The sequence below is a fragment of the Octodon degus genome, unplaced genomic scaffold (genome assembly GCF_000260255.1).
Source record: "Octodon degus isolate 3935 unplaced genomic scaffold, OctDeg1.0 scaffold00305, whole genome shotgun sequence".
Classification (NCBI taxonomy): Eukaryota; Metazoa; Chordata; class Mammalia; order Rodentia; family Octodontidae; genus Octodon; species Octodon degus.
In genome coordinates this window covers 706,959-730,341 of record NW_004524881.1, presented here as the reverse complement: position 1 = coordinate 730,341, position 23,383 = coordinate 706,959, and the positions used below count along the sequence as shown (strand labels likewise).

Sequence of the window (23,383 nt, the reverse complement as noted above, 5' to 3'; positions counted from 1 at the left end):
CACAGGCCTGCCTGTCCCACACAGTGAAGTTTCCTTGTCTGAGGTCAGAAATGCTACAAATGGGCTTTGTTTGAATCACACCCACACACAAAACTCAGTTCACTGAGTTAAAAAAAAACAACTAAAACTAAACTTCTGACTCTTGCTAATATGTTCATGATATAATGTACTTTAGGAAAATATTTCTTTATCTTTCGAGAGATCAAAGTGATCCCAAAATGTAAAAGCAGGCTCTTCAGGAATGCTCATGACATTATCTGCATTGTTGAAAAGTTAATAAAAAGCTGTTGGACTTTTTTGGTTACTTCAAAATACAGTGAATTACACTGTCAAAATGGAAGGCTATTTAAAAAATATTTTGCTTTTCAATAGATAATACATGCATATGGTGCAAAATTTAAATTACCAGATGAAATTTAGTGAAGATAAATTTTTCTCCCTAGATGTAGTCATTATGTTTAATATCTGAAGTATCTTTGCAGAGTATTCTTCATATTAATAAACATATGCAATTGTGTATATTTCCTCCATATGCTGCACCCCAGTTCTGTATCTTACTTGCACCTAATGATGTATTTTGGAGATACTCTCATCTTTTATGTACAGAATGGTAACTTTCTGACAGCTAGGTGCTGCTCCATTATATGAATGTGCCACACTACCTGAACAGCTTTGCTGCTAGTGGGCATTTAGGTTGCTTTTGATGTTTTGCTAGATATTTTGTTTAAACAATTTTTTGCTAGATGTTGCCAAACTGCTATTCACAGAGTGCTGGTTAACACTCTGTTGGCAAGGTGTAAAACTTATGCTATTTGTGATCATCTTTTTCATTCTTCATTATTGTATCATTTAACTACTATGTGTACAGGATGGAAAAGTCTTACAGAACAAAGATTGATCTCTTAGGTCTTTCCTCAACCTCTGTTAAGTGTGCAAAAGCAAAATGTTTAAGATCTTTTGATGTGATTGTTTCAGAATTTCCCTGTTCCTCATCCATTAAACTTGGATAAAACTTGATTTACCCATGGTAAATAAAACCATCACAGGAAAAACCTCTCATGTTGATCACTTGTCCAAGGATTGCAAGTCTTGGGTTTATTTTTCCTAAAACACTTATTTTACTTTTAATATTAGAATTAGAAGTTGTTTAATATAACAATATAATTTGTCTCCCTTTTAGAATACAAATCCTAGGGGCTGGGGAGATAGCTCAGTACAATAAGTGCTTACCTGGCAAGCACAAGGTCCTAAATTCAATCCCTGGTACCACCAAAACAACAACAACAACAACAAATCCCATCAGGCAGAAAGAGTATCTTAGCCATGCCTTCCATTACATCTTTCACATCAGTTTCAACTCTTCCGGTCCTTGTTTACCACATCTCCTTCTGTCTCCATTTCATCTCTCAGCTCAGAGCCCACCACAGTTGGGCTCATATGCACACTGTTCCTTGGCAGGCTTTCCAGCTGCCCAATTCAGCACACACACACATAGCCCCTTAGTGCATGAGCACCTGAGCACAAACAGAGTCATCAGCATTCTCCCGCTCCTCACCTGCCTTGGCACTCCATTCTCCTGCTTCTCCTCCCACTTCTCTGGAAGCTCTTTCTTTGTGTTTTTCCCGGACACCCTGTCTTCTAAATTATGATAGTTGCCTGAGACCCATCCTTACATTTCCTCCTTTGTCTCTTATACAGTCTCCCTGAACTACTTGCTTCCCTGAGAGGCCAGGAGTTTTGTGAGCCTGACTTTCTAGATGAGCCCTGACTTCAGTCCTCCAGGTCTCCTCAGTATCTCCACTGGAAACCCCAAGTGCACATGCCACCCTGAGCTATCACGTCCCTATCTGCTCTCCTGCCCTCTTTCTGCTGCACACTAGAAACATAAAGGCCATCCTTGCTCCCTGACTATACTGTCCTCTGCCACCTCCATCCAGGAGGTCCTGTCCCTCTATGGACCTTGTTATCTCCCACCCTGGCTGACCCAGTCTTGTCTCTCTCAAATTTATTCTCTCCCTTGTTAGCAACATCATTCTGAAACCCAGATTTGAGTGTGCCTGTCTCTGGCAGAGATTCTTGAGCCATGGGGTGCTGTCCAGGCCCTTTCAGTGCAGCATCTTGGGGACCACTGCATAACCTGGCCCCTCCTCCCTTCCCGCCCTCACCTCCTGCTGATCTCCATATTCCGTGTCTTCTCTAGCTGATTTGCCTTGTTTGTACCATGTTCTCGCATATTTCCATGTCATTGTCACACAATGTCTTCTGCCTGGATATCTGTCCCTTCCTATTCCACTCCCTATCTTCAGAAGAAATCTTCAATGGTTATGTCAGTAAGCTTCCCATTACTGTAATATATACTTGAGATAATCCACTTACGACAAGAAAAGGTTTTTTTGTTGTATTATTTCAGAAGTTTCAGTCCTGCTTGCTGGCCCCATTACTTTTGGTCCTATGGTGGGGCAGCATGTTACGGTAATGGTGCATGGCAGAACCACCTCATGGCTGGAGAGCAAAAGAGCAGAAGAGGAGCTGGCCACGACCTGAGGGCCCTTTCACAGCAGGCACACTCCCTAATGACTGAGGGACACTCATTGGGCCTCACCTTTCTAGCAGTGTCACACTTGGGAGCAAACCTTTGATTTGGGGCTTGGAGGACACTTAAGAGTGGAACCATAGCATTCTTCCTTGGCTCAGGTCCATCTCACAGGTACAGAATGCTCGCAGTCCATCTCTAGAGTCCCCAAACAGTTCCAGCATTGCTCAGAAGTCCAGATCCAAAGTCCTCAAGGCAAACTCTGTGATTAAAAATCAAAAGGCCGTGTTACATATTTCAAAGATACAGTAGCACAGAGTAAAACTTTCCATTCAATACAAAGGAAGGATTGGACCAAAACTTAGCAGGGCAAACATTAAACCCCAAATCTCCATGTCCCGCACTGGGATACACTATGGTGGGATTTGGGCCCCAAGGGCATGGCACACCTATGGCCTTGCTACTTGCAACCCACCTGGCCTCTCTCTGGCAGGCTCAGCGCACCCACTGAAGCTTTCCTTACCTATTTATGTTCATGTCCCTGGCATCCCTGTCTTCTTAGGTCTCCATTGTAGCATCAGTTCTGCTCTGAGGGCTCCATGTATCACCCCATCAGGCTGTTGGCAGGGACTGTGATTGCCACATGCTGCCTGTCCACTGCCCCCACTGGCTTTCCTTTGAGATTTTAGTGAAAGCCTCCTGACCCTGGAGCTCTTGTGATAGTCCCTGCATGTCTGTAAAACCTGCATCATGAGGACAACAGACTACATCTGGGCCCCTTTGAGCTGGGAGCAGCAGCCTTTGAGTGCATCCCTGGCTTGGGCAGTGCTGGGTGAGCAGCAGTTCAGCAATTGCCTGGCCTATAGGAGGGGACTTTGGACTTGGACCTTTGAGCAGTGCTGGCAAACTTAAGAATCTGGAGGCCCTTCTCTAAAGACTTTGCCCTGGAAGTTTTTGAAACAAATTTACATTTCCAAACCTTTGCAGCTATGCTTGTTGATTCCTGGGGGGGGGGGGGTAAAAAAAAAGACAGATTGTATAACACCAATTCCCTCCGAGCATGTCTTCTTTGGCTTCAATACAAAGCACTTAGCTTTTTTTTTTCTGGTGGTACTGAAAATCACACAGGGTACTCTACCACTGAGTTATATTCCTGGACTTGGGATCCTCCTGCCTCAGCCTCCCTTGTGCTGGAATTATAGGCACCTGGCTTTGTGTGTGTGTGCGCGCGCGCGCGCTTAATAGCACTAGCAACTAGTCTGCTTTTCTTTCTTTTTTTTTTTAATTTTTTATTTGCGTGTGTTTTTTTTTTTTTGTGTGTGTGTGTGTGTGTAGCCAGCTCAGCCCCACCAGGGGGCGAGGCTGGCTGGCATATGGTGCTGGGGGATTGAACTGTGGTCCCTGTGCTTTGCTAAGCTTGTTCTAAATAGGTGCTTTAGACCACTGAGCCATCTCACCAGCCCCAGTCTACTTTTCTTTGCAACTGGTTTTCATTGTAAATTTAGCCAAAAGCAGACGATAATATCCTTACCACATGAATACTTTGCTACCTTGAAATTTTTTCTGCCAGGGTAAACTAGTTCATTGCCTCTAAACTCAGTCTCCCCCAAGTTTCAGGGTATAGATAGAATGCATTAAAATTGGTATAACACCAGTGACCTCTAGTGCAGCTTCTACTAGAGTCTTCGTTTCCACCAGAGACCTCACCATAGCTCCTTGACTGGGTGCGTTCTTTTTGATGTTCTGTTTTCTGAGCTCTGTTAGGAGGCACAGGTTAAGCCCCACCTGCAGCACTCTCGGCTTTCTCCAGCCCACTTCTCCACACTTCCACATCTCTCCCATAAGCTCATTCTAAAGGCTTCTCCACATTATCTCAGTACAGTCACAGTAAAGATCTACTTCTCAGTGCTGATTTTCTATTAGCTTTCTATTACTATAATGTATACTGAGCTATTACTGGAAAATTTTTAAAATGAGACACTGTTGTGGTTTGTATCTAACTGTCCCCTCAAAGCCTCCTATGGTCATAGGTGGGGCTTTTCAGAAGTGGTGATATCTAAGGTGTGTGAAGTTGAGATTAAAGGGTTGATGATAGGATTAAGGGTGCCCATTGGGGCACTAATCAATAGGCCTACAACCTAGGTAAAATATAAAGGAACTGAAAGAAGCTGCTGTTGCTGCTGTAGCTGCTTGCTGCCTTCTACACCATGGACTGTTTCTTCCCTGCAGTTCACCTCTGCTATGACACCCTTTAAGTCAGTCAACTAGAGACTAAAACTTCCCTAAACTATAAGCCAAAATAAACCTTTTCTCCTTTAAGGTTTAAAATAAACCTTTTCTCATCCTGGGGCACCTGTGGGATATACCAGACCCTATTTCTGTTGGGCAGGAAAATATTCTCAGTACCAGCTTTTGGGTTAAGCATGGACAGATACAGTTGGGTGATGGATGTGCCAAGAAGTCATCCTCAGAGTCAGACATGGTGGCACATGTGATAGGAGGATTGCAAGGTCTAGGCCAGCCTGGACAACTTAGGGGCTAGGAGTATAGTTCAGTGGTGGAGCACTTGCCTAGCATGTGTGTGTGGCTCTGAGCTCAATCCCCAGTACAGGTGGGAAAGCAGTTCTTGGGAGGCAGGGTAGAGAGCTGCCCTCAGCTGTGCAGTGCTGCACACTGAGTTCATGTGTCACCAGCATCTCTTGGCTTTTTCAGGTCAGTATCTTAGGCCTGGGAGTCATGTCCTGCTTCTGAGAGGGGTTCTAGCAACCCCTTCATTTAGGTAAACAGAACATGGAATAGGAAGAAGACATGGTATCTATATGAAATGCCACTGATGTCTCAGGCAAAAGACAGTTTTCTTTCTTTCTTTGCTTCTTTTTTACTGAGGAAAAAAAGTATATATTTAGAATTAGCCAGCTGGACTCAGTTTAGATGATCCCAATTTTGCTGGCAACACCCAACGCTTCATAATTGGGAACCAGTTGAACATATGCTTTCTTCTCTCCATCGGGCCTGATTAGGGTATTGACCTTGGCGACATTGATGTCATAGAGCTTCTTCACAGCTTGTTTGATTTGGGGCTTACTGACTTTGACACCCACAATGAACACAAGCATGTTGTTCTCAATCTTTTTCATGGCTGACTGCGGTCAGGGGGAGCTTGACCATGGCATAGTGGTCAAGCTTGTTTTTCCTGGTAGCGCTTTTCTGTGAGTATTTAGGCTGCCTCTGGAGTCGCAGTGTATTGGGATGGTGGAAGGTGGGTGACGTTCGTATCTTCTTCTTTTTGTGGCTCTGGATGCCTTTCAGCACAGCCTTCTTGGCCTTCAAAGCTTTTGCTTTGGCTTCAGCTTTGGGAGGGGCAGGGGCTTCCTTCTTTGCCTTCTGCACCATCTTGGTAAAAAGGCTCTTGATTCTTGTTTGTGATAAGATCTCAATATGTAGCCTGGGCTGTCTTTGAACTCTTAGCAGTGTTGTTGTCTCAGCTTTGTGAGAGCTGGGATTACAGGGGTGTGGTACCATGTTGGCTTTTAGCCCTGGTTCCCAGATTTCCTGGCCATATGCTTTGGGCCTGCTCCAAAGGGCTGGAGGCATGAGGGAGAGAAATTTCTAATGATTAGATAGAACATTGCAGCAAACTAGGAGTGATGAGTTAGTGAGAAGCCCAGGCTGAAGAGAGCTACGCTACCTTCAGAGGTCTGGAGGAGAGGCAGCAGCTGGTTGCTGGGAGCAGAAGCTGCGTGTTCCCGGTCAGAGTGGAACTAGCGGCAGGAATGTAGACTGCTGAAATGCTGAGCTGTAGCTAGGGCTCCTGTGGTACCCTCCAGAGAAAGGGCTGATCAGCTCTGCCAGTGCTAACGCTACAGGTAGGGCTTAGGTGGGGTAAGCCATGAGGACAAGAGAGGCTTGGGGCCAAGGAGCCAAATAGAGGAGGCACTGGCTCCCGTTGATCTCTTGGTTTTACTTTTTCCCTAATCTCTCTGGCCCCAGCTGTACTATTGTTTCTGGGGTTTTTTTTTTTTTTTGTTTGTTTTTTTTTTGTAGATTCCCAGTGAGCAAGGTCTATTTCTTTGTGGCCTATGTGTGCCCTGCTAATTGCAGGTCACCGCCACTGTCCTGGCAGCTCCCTGCCTCTGGCCAGTGTGCTATAGGCTGTGTCCACAGTAAGTGCATGGCCAGCCTCTGTGATTATTGGCCCTCCATGCCTTCCTGGGAGGCTAGAACTGGAGACTTGTCCCTACCAACACCCCATCTCCTCTGTCATTCACCCTCTACTTTTTTCTCCCCTCTCTGTCCATCCTTTTAACATTCTTGAGCTCTTACTATGTTCTAGGCACATTTTAAATCTCAAAAACCCTATGAATAGATTGAAATAATCTACTTTTTACAGATGAGGCAATTCAGAATGATGAAGAATTTTACCTAAAATTCAGAAACTAAAAGCCAGTGGGATCTGTTTTGTTTTGTTTTTTTTTCCCTCCTGCAAAGCCTTATTCCAGAGGGGCTCAGTCCTTCCTGGCAGCTGTTTTCCTCATGGTGGCCAGCACATTGCTCAGCTCCTCACGCTTCATCTTGACTGGATTTGCATCCCCACCTTTTTCTTGATGACCTTGAGGGCGTTTTTGTCCTTGGAGACCTTGAGTAGTTCCATGGTACGCCGTTTATAGAGAGTGAAGCCACACACCTCCTGGATCATGTCCCTCACGAACTTGGTGTATTTGGTGAGGCATCTGTGGCAGTGGCTGTGCCTTGGTTTGCTCACATTCTTAGTCACCTTGTGGTCCTTGTTGAAGCCCACAGCCATGGGATAGTGTAGGGCCATGGCTTCTGTTCTTCACTGGTTGTCTTTTTTCACTTTTTATGTATTGAGCACAGGGTCTACAGGGTCTCACTACACAGCTCAGACTCATAGTGGTCCTCCTGTGTTCAACCTCCCAAGATCTGGGATTATAGGTGTGCGCCACTGTGCCCAGTCTCATTCACCATCTCAGCACGCCCCTGGGCAGGACCAGCACAGCAAGCCAGGGATCAAACTCCCAGCTTCTGTGTGTGCCTAAGTGGGCTCTTTAATCTGCTGAACTATCTGGCTGGTTCCTTCATCAGTTCTTGCATGTTGAAAAGTTGAAGCCATTGATTTGCAAAATGAGAAACTGTTTTATAGAGTACTTTGTCCTGAATTGTGCAGCTAAGAGTACTGTCATTTTGTGATGAGGTAAGTGCTCATCTTCATGCAGTTCTTACCAAGAAATAAAACAGAGGTATCAGTCATCAATCATCAGGGTGTGGCCGAGGATTTCAAAAGCCCTAGAAAGTTTCTTTCTATATCTTCAAAGTTCCTTGAGGAAAGGAATCAGTGCTCCCATTTTTTGTATATGAAAAGGCCTGGAAATAGGAACAGTTCCCTGTGCTTTACATTCATAGAGCATAAAATGCTAACAGATAGGAAGTCTAAGTTATTGTGGGAACTCTGTATGCTGATTTCTATGTAATCTGAGATCATGGCAATGTCATAAGTAAAGTAAACCATAAAGCAGAGGGTAGCAGTGATGAGAAGAATCTTTGCAGTACTCACTAGGGTACTTTTCCATCTGCAAGGAAACAGCCAAGAAGGCTGCTGATGTTTGGGGTTCCCTCTCCGTGTCTCCCCAGGCGCAGCGAACCCGTGGGCCGCCCTCATTCATGGCACACAGCCAGATTTGAGGAGCATCCATCAGAAGGCAGCATGATGCGGATATCTCAGGGCACAGTGGGTCCCCCCTGGCACCAAAGCTACCATTCCAGGTAAGTAGCTACCTTGCAGACATAGTGTGCCCCTAAAAAGAATATTTATCTCCACCCTGGACTCCTCCTCCCCCTAAAACACCTACTCTTGTGACTGAGTCATCTTTATGGCATGGGCTAGATCAGCGTGGAGATGGAATGGAGAGACTTAGAGCCCTGACTGGTCACTTGACATAGTTCTAGAGCCTACCAGATATTTCTCAATTACACAGAAAAATTGACAAACTTCCTTCTCAATGCTTATATATTGGCTTTAGTCAACACTGTTTGCTTTTCATTTGAGAGAGTGATTCTACTCATGCATTTAAACACTGTGTGCATTTTCCTCCTGAAAGCAATTTATTTTAGCTCAACAGCAACAACTAAGGTAAGTAGGACTGCTCAGCACATACTGCTCTCATGTCATCTTTTATTCACTTCTTTAAAGCTTAACACAGGGTGGTTGGTCTTACTTTATAAGATTAAAATTGAAGCTTAGGGGAAAAAAAGTCACTTGTCTAAGGTAGAACAACTGCTCAATGCTCGAGTCATGACAAATCCAAGCCAGGCTAGAAAGTTTTTGCCTGTAGCTGCCAAGTTGCCAGATTCTCCATCCTCTGCTTGTTCAGTCATTGGTGCGACAGGCAGGGTTTAATCAGGAAAGAAGGAGTTATAGGAGAAGGGATTTCATATGAAAGTTAAACTCTACATAATTGAGAGGAATTGGGGAAAGGGAGCCACTCAGCTGTGTTAAAGACAAAGTAAGTCAGGATCCCCTGTACCCACTACAGACACAAACTAGCATCTATCTGACTTGACTCCATAGTGTATCACTTTTGGGAAAAGCTTAGCGAGAAGAAATGGCTCTGCCTAGCTCTTGGAAGGATTACTTAACAGATGGGCCCTATGGGTTTGGCAAGGGCAGGACCTAGTTACAGCCCCTTGTGCTCATGTCTGGTCAAGGTAAGTAGGACTGCTCAGCACATACTGCTCTCATGTCATCTTTTATTCACTTCTTTAAAGCTTAACACAGTGTGGTTGGTCTTACTTTATAAGATTAAAATTGATAAGCCAGCTGGAGTTCATGCCTTAACCTGGCAGTTCCTTACCAATTTTCACCTGCCACTGAAGATCACTTTGATCTTGGCTGCTTATTCTGTAAAATGAAATAGTCACCTTGTCTCACTGTCATTTGATCATTGTAAGGATTCAATAAAATAACATGCAGTTCCTATTGCATGGAAAACAATAAATGACAGCTAATAGGCATGCAAAACCCTAGATCTCTCATTGGTGGACACTACCACTGCCACCTCCTAGTATATTAGGGTAAGAGTGGACTCCTAGTATATTAGGGTAAGAGTGACCCACTCCACCATAGGTCCTCCTTTCCTTTGCCTTGGCCCCATTGCCCTGAGGGAATTTTTTGTGTCCATCTGAGCCATCTGCTATCAGAGTGGGTCCACTTCCTAAACTCCTCCCTACCAAGAAGCCCTGAGAGGGGCTGAGAGCCTTTAGAAGATGAGGAGCGGGAGCTTGAAGAATAGTGCAGTGTGAAGTACCAGGCTTTTAAGTCTTTTTTTTTTTCTTTTTTCTATCTTAGGGAGGGGTCTACAGGGTGATCAGGGTCTCACTACTAAATCGGACTCATAGTGATCCACATGTTTACAGCCTCCCAAGAGCTGGGATTACAGGTTGCACCACCATGTCTAGTATCAATTGCTGTCTCAGCGTGCCCCAGGGGCAGGGGTGGGGGTGGGGTTGGCATGGCAGGCCTGGGGATTGAACTCCTGGCCCCTGGCCCTGCTTGCAGGTGTTTTAATCTGCTGAGCTATTTGGCCAGCCTTTGTGTTTAACTCTTTGCATCAGCCACTGAAGATCACTTTGATCTTGGCTGCTTATTCTGTAAAATGAAATAGTCACCTTGTCTCACTGTCATTTGATCATTGTAAGGATTCAATAAAATAACATGCAGTTCCTATTGCATGGAAAACAATAAATGACAGCTAATAGGCATGCAGAAGACTGAGAGGCAGGTGAAAATTGGTAAGAAACTGCCAGGTTTAAGGCATGAACTCCAGCAGGCTTATCAATGCAGGTGACTTAACAAAGTACTCTCAACATTGGGATCCTTAGAGCTTTCTAACTCTTAGCCTTGGAAGCCTGAAACCTGAAGTTGTACTAGGGACTAAAAAATGTGCTGGCCCCTAGCATAGAAATAAAAGCACTGTCATCAGTGCTTAGAATAATGCTTACTGTGAACTGCAGGCCTTGGGGCATGGTGGAGCCAGGCCTCTCCATCCCCATCCAGCTTCCGAAGGGTGCAGGCAGTTTGATCTCCTCTGGTGCCTGCACTAAGGAACAGGAAAAGCAAGACTTTGTCTCAAAACAAACAAACAACAACAACAACCAAAAATACCCTAGCAGATGATCAAGAGTTTGTCAAAGACTTTATAAAGAAAAGAGATTTATTCAGCTTATAGTTTTGGATGCTAGGAGTTCAAGATTGGGCAGCCTATTGGTTCAGCTTCTGGTGACTGAGGGTGGATAGTTTGACAACAGTAAGAAGACACAGAGGAGGAGATCACATCTTGAAATAGGAAGCCTGGGAGCAGTTCAAAGGCTGTGCTTGCTCTTAGAACAACTCAAATCTTTCTAGATCTCTCACTAGAGTTATTTTACTCCCTTCTAAGAGCAGCTCTCCTGATGGCCTAGAAACGTCCTGCTAGACCTCACCTTTTCTCACTGTATGCTTCAGGCTGGCTTCCAACTTGATGATTCTCCTGTTCCAGCCTCTTTGGAGTGCTTCAATTAAAAGCAAACACTACCACTCCCTACTTTAGGCCCTCACCTCTGAAACATTTCACACTATCTCCCATTATCACCACCCTGGGGACCAAACTTCCAGTATGTCAACCGTTGGGGAACAAACCACATTCAAAACATAGCAGAGTATGCTTCCTGGATAGAACAGTACTTTTAGGGGTGTGTGTGTGTGTGTGTGTGTGTGTGTGTGTCTTTTTGAGACAGGATCTCACTCTCTAGTTCAGGCTTGCCTCACAGTAATCCTTCTGCCTTAGCCACCCAAGTGCAGGATTTACAGGCATGTACCACCATATTGGGCCTTGGTTTGGGTTGAGAGAAGGCTTTGCTATGTAGTTCAGGCCAGCCTTGAACTCACTGTAACCTGGCTAAAACTCACAGAGATAATCCCTGTATCAGCCTCCCAAGTGCTGGGATTACAGACATGTGCCACCATGCTCAGCAAAAATATGTTTGGTTTTATTAGAACCAAACTGTCTTCCAGAGTGGCTTTCTCATTTTCCATTTACACCAGCAATGAAAGATACTATTTTTCTGCATTATCACCAGCATCCATGTCCATGCCCAGAATGTGGGCCTTTCTAAGTGGTGTGGAGTGGTATGCCACAGTATTATATTGCTGTTCCCTAATGCCATACATTGGGGAGCATCTTTTTATATGCTTAGTTGCCTCTGTGTCTCTTCTTTGGTGAGGTGTCTATTTAGGTCTTTGGCCTATTTTTTTTTTTAATTGTGAATTTCTTGAGTTTTAGGATTGCTTTAGCTAATCATAATTAATTTTGTTTTGAGGCAACTTTCTGAGACTGCCAGAGTCTGAAAACTGCCTGGAGCAGCTTGTAAGTGTGAAGGTGTTATCCTTCTAAATGTACATTGTCATTTATAGGTAATGGAATCCCAGCAGCCAAGATCTTCCTGTGATTAAGATTTCTTTTAAAATTTCCTTCTTATTTCTTACTTCCTTCTTTTTCCCCCCTTACTTCCTTCTGATTTTTCTAACTCTAATTTCTCTCCGTATTTCCATCACCAAGGTTTGTGTTTAGCTTTCTCACCACAAACTGTCTAGTACAGTTGAGATTGTAGGGAGATTGCCAGGGCGAAGCTTTCAATTCCTTAAAAAGCAAAGATCCTTACTAAAAACATACACTTGTTCCTATTAGTCTCCTTTGTCCCTTCATGTGCTTATTCTTTCTCTAAACTTTTTTCCCCACAAACAGACACAAAACAATGGGCACAAAATTTATTTCTTATCATTTGTCTCATTTCTTCCTTCTATTTTTCTCTCCTACCTCTCTCATTTCTTCAAATATGCATAGTGTTATGTTCAGCCTAGCAAGTCACATTAGCGTGCTGTCTGTGCCCAAGGCCATGACTTCCTCTGTGAGCCCTGTTCTTGCAGCAAGGCTGAGTGATTATTGGAGGCACATCGACTACAGTGCCCTTGGAGGAGCTGAGCAAAGCCCAGATATTGCCCTTTTTATGCAAACCAAACATCTTGCATAAGAGTACATTTTAAGCTGTTCTGTGTCTGTAGGCCTGCTGAATGATAACTGCTCAGTGATGCTGACTGCTCCTTGCTTTCTTCCAGCTCCTCGACAGGTGACTTCACTTATGACCATGCTTATCTGAGGAGTAGTCTGGACCGGTGCAGCTCCCAGGGGAGCATGGAGAGCCTAGAGCCCAGTGGGGGCTACCCACCTTGTCGTCTTCTGTCCCCTGCCAAGTCCACCAGCAGCATTGACCAGCTCAGCCACCTCCATAACAAGAGGGACTCAGCATATAGCTCCTTTTCCACCAGTTCTAGCATCTTGGAATACCCACCCCCTGGCATCTCTGTTCGAGAGCGCTCAGGATCCATGGACACTATCATTGCCCGAGGCAGCCTCCTGGAAGGGATGAAGCAAGCAGATATTCGCTATGTCAAGACAGTCTATGATCCCCAGAGGGGAGTCTCAGCCGAGTATGAGGTAAATTCTTCAGCTGTGCTTCTCCAGGGTAGAGAGTCCCAAGTATCAGCAGATGGCCAGGGCTATGACAAGTGGCAGAACAACCCTCAGGGCAAGAATGCACCGTCCTCATCCTGGAGCCAGCAGTGTCCCAGTTCTTTGGAGACTGCCACGGACAACCTTTCTCATAGAATGGGTGTGCCCCTACCGCCAGCACGGAGTGACAGTTATGCAGCCTTTCGGCACCGGGAGCGGCCCAGCTCCTGGTCCAGCCTTGATCAGAAACGGTTCGGCAGGCCTTCAGCACACTCTTCAGGCTCCCTGAAGGCACCCTTTGTTGAAGAACAGCTACACACTGTATTGGAGAGGAGTCCGGAGAATAGCCCACCAATGAAGCCCAAGCATAACTACACTCAGAAGGCCCAGCCTGGCCAGCCTCTGCTGCCCACTGGTATCTACCCTGTACCTTCCCTGGAGCCACATTTTGCCCAGGTGCCCCAGCCTTCTATAAACAGTAATGGAACACTTTATCCTGCACTCGCCAAGGAAAGTGGATACACAGCCCCACAGGAAGTCTGTAGCAGGATAGCTGCCTTCGATGAAAATGGGAACCAGAATGGAGTCAGCAGGCCTGGATTTGCCTTTTACCAGCCCCTAGGACATGACTCGTCCCCAGTGGAGAGGAAACCAGAAACTATGGCCAAGTATGTCCCCTACAAAGTCCATTTTTCTTCAGTGCCTGAAAATGAGGAGGATTTCTCCCAGAACAACAGTCTCACACCTCTCCAAGGCAACAGCCCACATCCCAGTGAGAGGAAGAATGCTCCTAGCAACAAACTGTGTTCTAATCAACACAACCTCAAATCCTCTCAGGCTCAGGCCTGGCAGGTGGGTGAAGACAAAAGACCTTCCAGGTCTTTGGAACCCTGGGACCGTGATTTCCAGGAAGACCACAATGCCAACCTCTGGCAAAAGTTGGAGCGAGAAGGCAACTTTGGCAGGACCAAGTCAGCTTTCTCATCTCTCCAGAACATTCCAGAGAGCTTCAGAAGGCAAAGCAGTCTGGAGCTAGGAGGGGAAGCCCAGGTAGGTTCTTCCAGGTGGCCCACCTGTGCAGTCAACACCAAGGTAGAAGGCCCTGAGAAGAAAGATAATCACAGGGTCCACTCGGACAGGCCTGTTTCCCACACTCGGCGTGGTGAGAGAACCAGTGCAGCAACCTCTCTGTGCAGCTCAGACCATAGGCGTGATGAGCCTCCCAGCCCAGAACACCAGCCGACTTCTGGCCTGGGCATAAGGAGACTCAGTTCGGGTAGCGCCTCGGGCCTTCAGGCCTTTCCCAGTGAGCAGTCCCGCACATCAGTGCTGGAGAAGGTTTCCAGGATTGAGCAGCGAGAGCACGGGGTTCACAGACCCCCAAGCGCAGGAAGCTCTGCTTTCGGCTATCACTGTATGCTCAGTGGAATGGCCCCAACTACTGGTGCACCTGGGAGTGACTTCCTGGAGACCGAGGCCAAGCCAGGTGACCATTTCTCAGATCTCCCAGGTAATGGTGATGACACTGACAGGGAGCCTGAGTGGGAGGCAGGGGGGCGGCAGCCTCGTGGCCCATGGCAGAAGGGACCAGCCGAGCCCACAGCCCCGCAGGGGAACGCCCTTCTGCCTCCCAGCCAGAGTGCTCTGCAGCTGCCCGGCACGGGCGCACCTGAGCCGCCCTGCAGTCGAGCCTACAGGGACAGCCTCAAGGACGCTCAGTCCCGCGTGTTGGGCGCCACCTCCTTTCGCCGCCGCGACCTCGGGCCCAGCGCTCCTGCACCCAAGAGGCCGGCGTCCGCGCACGAGGGTCTTCAGAGCATGGGGGCCTGGGCATCCCCACACAACCCCCGGGAGCGACGCAGCGCAGGCCCCGCTGAAGGGGATCCTGCTGAGGGCTTCCTCGCGGAGGGCGTCCCTGCCAGGCCCACACCTGCTGCCCGCCGAGGTCCGCGCCGCCGCCTAGCACCAGAGCAGAAGGCACGTTCCTACTCAGAGCCGGGGCGCATGCATGAAGTGGGCATTGGCGTGGGTGAGGCGGCGTTGCGCCCTGTGCGTGGCCCATCCGGCCCAGAGCTGAAGCGGCTGCAGCAGAGCGCCCTTGCAGACTACGTATGGCGCAAGACCCGAGCACGCCTGGGGCCCCCTGCAGAGGATTCAGTGGGGGCTCCGCGAGATCGAAGCAGCTCCTTCGCGGGCGGGCGCTTCCAGCAAGTGCACCCCCAGGTTCTCCGGACCCCAGGTGAGCTGCTTGGTGCAGCAGCAGCATGTGGTAGGCGGAGGAGCACCCCAAATGGGGACCACACCCTAGGAGGGCCACCCTCCCGTGGAGCTGCAGCTGCAAAGTCTGCATCAGCCGAGGACCTGCTGGAGCGCTCAGAAGTCCAGGCGGTTCCTGTCCATGCAAGGTCCAGGTCCTCACCCACCGCAGACAAGAGGTGCCAGGTGGGTCCCTTTGGCCCTGGCAGCATTGGGGGGCGGGCAGGGCATTGTTTGGGTTGCCTTACTGGCCAAAAGTAAAATTACGTTGTAACAAATTACTCCATTTTAACATGGTGAGTACATTAAAATACTAATGTTTTTCTCCATGTCATTTTAGTTTTCTATTTAAATAGGTTAACAAACAGCCAGAGAGATTATATAGGCATAAACTCAGAATACCAATATGCTATAATGTTTGAGGCCTTTTTGTTCCAGGTCAACTGTTTAGTTATCAAAAAGCATACCACTGTAGTTAATACTTTTGTTGCTAAATGTATTTATTCCCCATACTGTATACTTGTTTTTCAGCTTATTGGTGAGGTCACCATATCATATACCAACAAAATAAATTTTGTGACACTAAAATAAATAAATAGGTTACATATTCAGATATGTTGGAAGGAAGCAAGTAGAAGGACCACCCCAAGCAGCAGTAGCTCTAAGCTGCGTTAATAGTGCTGACCTGTCTCTCTCCTCTTGCACACTTTTGTTAAGTCTTCCTTTAAATGCAGAAAGTTAGCCTTTGTTTTCATGAGTTGATTTTTTTCGTGGTCTATGTATGTGTATGTTGTTATAGAGATATGTTGCTTTTTTATGTGTATATGTGCACATGTACTTTCTTTTAGGAAGGGCCCCCATGGGTGCAAGAATGTACTGTTGGAAAAAATTAAGGATTATCCACACCACCATCCATGAATAGAGATGATGTTTTTGTATTTTCAAGATTTTTAACTTTGCACCATTTGTTTTGCTTGAGTTCCTGGCCTTCACTTACGTATGTAGCTGGCATTGGCTAGTTATGCTTTGTATTTGTTATCTCACTGACTTCATCCTCACAGCAGTCCTATGTGATAGAGTACTTGATTCCCACTTGCTGAGGTGTGAAAATGGGATTTTGAAAATCTCACATGAAAGGTAGGACCAGAACCTAAGCTTTTGATTCCTAGGAGTCTATTATTTTTCGTAAGTAACTCTTCACAATTCACTTCCACTGGAGCTCATTGGTCTGCCTCATGGCTCCCCCTACTCACCTAAGATGTTAGTTCATGTGTATGTCACTTCAGGGAGAAAGAGCCCCTCAAGTGCAGAGAAATCTACTATTCTGCAAGCATTTGTAGAGCATATGTTGTCTAAAGATGCTGAATTACAGGGTTGAAGGAAATGAGAAGGAAAGGCCCAGGCTTTCCTAGAGTTCACTACTGATTAAGGAATATGAATTTATGGTAAATGCTGTGCAAGTGGTGGTGAATGATATACTACTGGAAGAAAAGTAAGTCCAGCTGAGGCCCAAGAGAACTTCCGTAGGAGGGGATGGGATTTAAACCAGGCTATAGAGCCAAAAGTATTTGCTATCTTGGCTTTATAAAGAGAAAACAACCCATTCATAAAATATAAAATAGTGCACCAAAAAATCCAAATTCATGCTAATAGTTCTGATCATTAAAATTTCTTGAAAATGTATGATTTGATAGTAGTACAATTTCATAGTAATTATTTAACGTGAATGACTTTTTACAGGTATTTTTATATATTGTAGAAGCATTCAATTAAAAATCTAAAATGATAAATAAAAAAAAATAAAAAAAAACCAGGCTATAAAGGGTGCAGGAAGGTGAGTTGTGGCTTTAAGAGGAAGAAGCCACTGGAGAGAAAGATTCTGTAGCTGAGAGGTTTGCTTCAGGACTTCTGACACACACACACACACACACACACACACACAGCCTTCTCATAGAAAATACTGTACTGCACTGTACTGTACTGTACCTCCTGGATATTTTCTGCTCAGAATTATCCAGAAACACTCTTCCTGGGATAAAGCCATCCGACAAAAATTAATAGAGCCAATTCTTTTAAGTTTAATATCCACTTTCCTTTATTCAGAATGAGAAAGTGTGCCATTCCTTCCCCAACAATTAAAATTCACCTAAAATTAATTATTTTTAATAGGAAATTTTAGCTAGTTTGATGGACTTCAGTAGTTTACTGCATAGGAATCCAAACTTTTTCATCTTTCCTGGTTTTCTACAGAAAGACATAGGGGAAAACCAACTCAGACCCTATTAGATGTCATTATTCTGTCAAGGAGTTGGTTGGATGGCTGTGTATGTTGTCTTTCCTTTCCCTCTAAGTATTTCACAAGGCTTGTCAGTTGGAAAGTAATGTTAAAACATAGGTATTGTAGTGAAGAGATACACACAAATTCTAATTAAGTATATTATTTGAACAACTTTTTTTTAGAAGATAATTGAAGATAGAGCAATATTTAGGTACTGTTAATAAAGGGAGTACCATATTTAGGTAGTATTTGTTCTAGGGGAAATGAAGTCAAGAGGGAGATATTTCAAAGTGAAAAAACTTCTTTTGCGCTGCTTTGTGCCAATACATTCTGAAGAATTCTTGAGCTTCCTGGTCCCAGCCAGCAGCCAGTCCTGCCTGATAATGCAGTGGCCTGTGGCCAAGTTTGTTCTTTGCGTTCTCTGCATCATCTACCATATTTGTGATTTTTTAAAAAAATGAATTTAGGACAGGGTCTACAGAGTATACAGGGTCTCACTATGTAGATCAGACTTGTAGTGATCCTCCTGTTTTCACCCTCCCAAGCACTGGGATTACAGGTGTATACCCCCATGCCCAGTCTCAATCACCTTCTCAATGTGCCCCAGGGGTGGGGCCAGCAGGGTGAGCCAGGGATCAAACCCTGGCCCCTATGCTCTGCCTAAGCAGGCATTTTAGTCCACTGAGCTATGTGATGTAAAAAATTTTAAAAAGCAAAAGCTAATTTCAGATGAAACTAAATAAACTTCAGGAATCAATTGGGCTCTCACTTTATATTTTGGTTTTAATTTTTTTTTTTAATTCCAAGAACTCTGCTATTATTTAAAAAAAATAAAAAAAATATATATATATATTCTCACCCCCCCCCCCATACAGGGTCTATATGGTCTCATTATGTAGATAGGACTCTTAGAGAAACTCCTGTTTTCAGCCTTCCAAGTGCTGAGATTACAGGCAGGCACCACCACGCCCATTCTCAGTCGCTGTCTCAGTATGTGTCTGGGGGCGGGGCCAGCAAGGCATGCCAGATATCAAACCCCAGCTGCTGTACCCTGCCTAAACAGGTGCTTTAGTCTCCTGAGCTATCTGGTTGGCCCTTTTTTTAAAAAAAAATTGTAATTTTTTTTTCATTTGCATTTGGTACAGGGTCTCACTACATAGGTCGGACTCCTGGTGATCCACCTGTTTTCAGCCTCCCCAGCACTGGGATTACAGGTGTGCGCCACCATCCAGACTCGCTGGCTCAGCCTGCACTGAGGGGCAGGGCTGGCTCATCCTGCAACACCAGGGATCAAACCCTGGTCCCTGCACTTGCCAAAGCAGGTGCTTGGTCTGCTGCGCTATCTTGCCAGCCCACTACTATTATTATTAAGCTTTTATGAATGTTTCTTAATGAAGAATTTTTTTCACTCTAACTCTTAAAGATTGAGTGATTTTGAAGAGACTACATGCCTGAGTAAAACCAAAGGATGTTATGTTTTGTAAAGCTGCCATAGTTCATGACACCCCCAGCATGCTTTTTACCCTTGCCAATCATCTGCTACTATCACAGGAATTTATAAGCTTTTGATGTTTCTCTTTTTCTGTTTGGGTTGGTTTGGTTTGATGCTGGGCCTTGAACCCAAGGACTTATGCAATCTAAGCCTGCACTCTACCCACATAAGCTATTGACATGGAAGTATCTCCTTTTTGAAATTCTGCTAGTGAGCACACCTTCTGCTTCCAACTGTAAGGTCATCATGGAAATCATGACAAATGACCATTCTTGGGCTTGAAATAATGCCTGAGACCCACTCAGATGTCTGGTGCGCAGGGCTTCTCCCTGCCAGCGTGGGATCTCTGACACTTGCAGCTGTCGGTTCTCTGTCCTTTTGTTTCTCTTCATTTGAAAGGTGTAGCTGCAGAACAGGCAGAGTTAGAGGCTTCTCCCATTCTCACTGTATTTGGGGACCTTCACATTCAGTTTGAGGTGGCATGATGAGCATTATTCAGTTGCGGAGGCAGTCGCCTAGAGCACGGCATCACAATGCTGAATGCAGGCTTGATTTAGTAGATCCAGCCACTAGAAAGGCACCTCTCTGCAAGTACCCATTTGAGCTTGGGCATTATTAACAATCAACTTTATACAAAGTGTGAAGTTAGGACAATCTAACAGTGATAAAGTTTTTTTTTTGTGTGTGCCAATCATTGTATTCATTTATAAGTATAAAATTAAGCCTCTTGCTTCTATAATGAGGTAGATACTATTATTATCTTCATGCTACAGAAAGGGGGCTAAGCCCAGAGAGGACACAGTGTTTCACTGGGCCTCTAGGGCATGATGATTTGACCCCTTCCGGGCCTGACTCCAGAACCTTTCAAGCCGCTTTGCCAGTAGTAGTGAATGTACAGCATGCGGGCTGCAGCGGGCTGCTAGTATCATTGAAAGGTTTGTCTTCACTGCTTTATACCAAACAGAGGGATACGGGGAGAGAAACAAGAGTTAAACTCCTTATATCTGACAGTATCAGCCAGTAATTGATTTCATTCTAACACTTATCACTACTATTTATGTTTAAATGACAACATTTTTTATGTGGACTTTTAATTATTTTTGTAACAATAACCAAATGAATATTGTTATTGTCACATTTCATCAATTACAACTAAGATCCCCTAAAAATAGTAAGGATTGGGACTTTAGATTTGTAATCCAATATACTAAGAACCTTTTAATATTTAAGGCAGTTTTGAAATAACTAACAAAAATAAAGTAGGAGAGTAACAAGTTGGTATAACTTGTTGTACCAACAAATTATTTCTTCTATTACCGCTACTTATATTGCCCTAAAGTCCTGTGCATGTTTGTTATGTATCTAAATCAAAGCAAGGGGGGCCGAGAGATGGCTCAATGGAATAAGCACTTCCCTGGTGAGCGCAAAGGCCTGAGTTCAATTCCCGGTTCCGCAAAAAAAAAAAAAAAAAAAAAAAAAAATCAAAGCAAGAAAAACCAATAGCAATTTACATTGTTTGTCCTTTTGCTAGGCTTAAGAGGTATTTTTGTTATGTCCAAATGGTATTTTAATTGGCAGGAAATTTAAATTTTTTTCTCAATAGCCTGTTACTATGTTTTACTTCTTTTATTTTATGCATACTCATAAATATCAGTTTATACTTAATATTCCAGGGGTCAGATTTTATGAACACAGATGTTAGAGTCATTCTCATGGTGAAATACAAAGGCTTAGTAGAGTATGACAGTATATTTAAACCTAACTGCATTAGGAGCACATTCATATCACAGAAGAGCAGTGGAGGGGAAGGACATAAAGTTTCTAAAACATAGGAATTCCCATTCTTTAGAGTGATATTTGAACAAATCAAAATATTTTGAGGTTTTTTTTTTTTTTTTTTTTTTTTTTTTTTTTTTAAGTATTCAAGTGTGATGGCATCCATCTCGGTTTCTATTTAACCTGTTGAAATTTCATGGAAAGGTGTTGGGCTTTGAAGAGATCCTGGCTGGAATCCCAGCTTTTTTAACTGTGGGCTAGATACTTCTATGGGTTGCAATTACATTGTTATAAGAGTAAATGATAAAACAAATTTCAAGTGTCTAATGTTTTAGACCCTTATTTTTTGTACTGCAGTGTACTCAGCAGTGTCTGGCACATAGCTACACCCAATAAAGGGCAACTGCTTTGTTTGTTTCTTCTCTGTCCACTCTTTTCATTGCTTATTAATACTTCTACCACTGACTCAGGCCAAAAAAGAGCAACAGGATGAAAAGCAGTTAGCCCTATGGACAGAGTAAATGATGAAATAAAATAGTAAAGCTTAGACATCACAAAGGGATTCATTTTGTTTTCTGTGTGCCCTATTATACATAATTGAGAGCTGAATATATTCTCATCAATGACAACATTAATCATCTTCATCATGAATGAGAGCAGATGGAATGGATTTTATATTATTAGTTTACACTGGCAACCCTTTCGGGATACCAGCATGTACCCTTATTAAAGACAGAAGCTATTCCTGAAAAGCTCCCAGTTTCTCATATCATATGGAGGTGAGATTATTCCCAGAGAGAATTTACTATAACCTTGTTATAAACCTGACTCTTGTCTTTTCTAAGTACAATTCAGCACACTTGAGATTTTGCAGAATTCTGTACTGCCAGGTCACTCCCATATTTCTCTGCTGCAGTTTTAGGAGCATGGTTCATTGAATTCATTATCGTCATTATATGTCACAGATTGCAGTTGTTGTCTTAACTCTAGAGATAATCATCATCAAACACTGCTTACTTGGGAAATATGCTTGCTAAGGCAGGCGCCTGGTGAAATAGACTGAAGCGTAAGCCCTGTCTGCCACTGTAGACCTCGGGCGCCTCTCCTTGTCAGTGCAGTGGGATTCACGGGCCCTCCCGGAGCCCTGGAGACTAAGTGGTGAAGTGTGAGGGAGTGCGGCTGTGGTCCCTGCAGTGTTCATTCCCCTTCTGTCCCCATTACTTTGGTGATTTTAAACTCCTGTTTGTTGGTAATAATGCAGTGCCTTTCTTGTGTTTCTAGGGTGCATTCTTGGAGGAAGATGGTGGCTTTGGTTTTGTGAGAGACCCATGTTACTTGGCTGGCCCTGGACCCAGGTATATATGTGTAGTGAAGATGTCTCCTGCCTGTGAATGCTGAAGGAGTCAAAGTACTTCTGTTGCTTTCAGTGGGAGATTGGAATGCAATGTTGTGGTGTTCGATAGCATCTTATGCTGCTTTTTGAATTTGTTTAGACCATGGACAATTTGTTGATTTTTATTTATGAATGACTAAGAATGTCACTTGTTCAAAATAGATTTTGAATGTGTGCTGCTGAGGAAATGCTTGGCTCTTAACAAGTATGACCGCAGGGTCACAGATGGAGATTCTCTGGTCAAACTCTGTGCAGGGCTGTCACACATGGATCCTCACTTGTGTAGCTGATCCTTCCAGTTCTGCAAGCAGAGGATCTAGTCTGGTGGCGAAGTGATAGAGAAAAAGGGTATTCTGTGAACAGCTTCACAGGGCAAGACAAACCCACAGGAAGCATGTAAAGCAGAAACTCAACTCAAAATCATAACTTTTAGACACAAAGATTTGCTGGGCATGATGACATTTGTAATTTCAGCACTCTACGAGGCTGAAAGATTTCTAAGTTCAAGCCTTGCCCTAGACAATTTAGCAACTTACTGAGATCTTGTCTCAAAGTAATTTTTATTAATCATTTTTTTTTGTGTGTGTGGGGGAAAACCAGAGATCAAACTTGGGACCTGGCGCTTGCTAAGAAGGTTCTTATACCTCTGAACTATGTCCCCAGCCTTCAGAATAATTTTTAAAAAGGGTTGGGGATGTAGCTCAGTTTGAAGGCCCTGAGTTCAATCCATGGTAGTGCCCCCCTAAAAAAGCTATTTAATGCACAAAAACAATAGTAAAAAAGTCTTTTTCTTAAATGGTCTTTAAAATCATACCTCCTAGGTAGAAAAATATAATGAATAATTTTTAGAATTTGAATATTTGAGCTTTTCACATGGAGAAATTTCATGTGGAAAAGTTTTCTGAGCATTCTCCCTGAGGTGGATGTGCTATGTGCTCCTTCAGAACAGCGTCATAGAGCTATCTTCCACAGTATATTTCTAGCCACAACAGTGCTGTTAAACCTTCTCTATTGCTTCCCATGTTTTTTAAAGCTAATTTCTTAATTTTTTCTAATCAGTCAGTTTTCTTTTCTACTTTTATGCTCTCCATCA

At 44.3% G+C, this 23,383-nt stretch overlaps 1 protein-coding gene across 4 annotated transcripts in view; it reads left to right on the top strand.

Annotated features, from left to right (window-relative positions):
- Shroom3 (shroom family member 3) overlaps window positions 1-23,383 on the top strand; it is a 336,567-nt gene that overhangs the window by 287,376 nt on the left and 25,808 nt on the right. For all 4 annotated transcript variants that reach the window (XM_023707672.1, XM_004647430.2, XM_023707674.1 and 1 more), the window contains 3 exons: window positions 8,183-8,314; window positions 12,702-15,537; window positions 22,179-22,252. In XM_023707672.1, coding sequence (XP_023563440.1) covers window positions 8,183-8,314; window positions 12,702-15,537; window positions 22,179-22,252 — 3,042 coding nt within the window. The remainder of the gene's footprint in view (window positions 1-8,182; window positions 8,315-12,701; window positions 15,538-22,178; window positions 22,253-23,383) is intronic.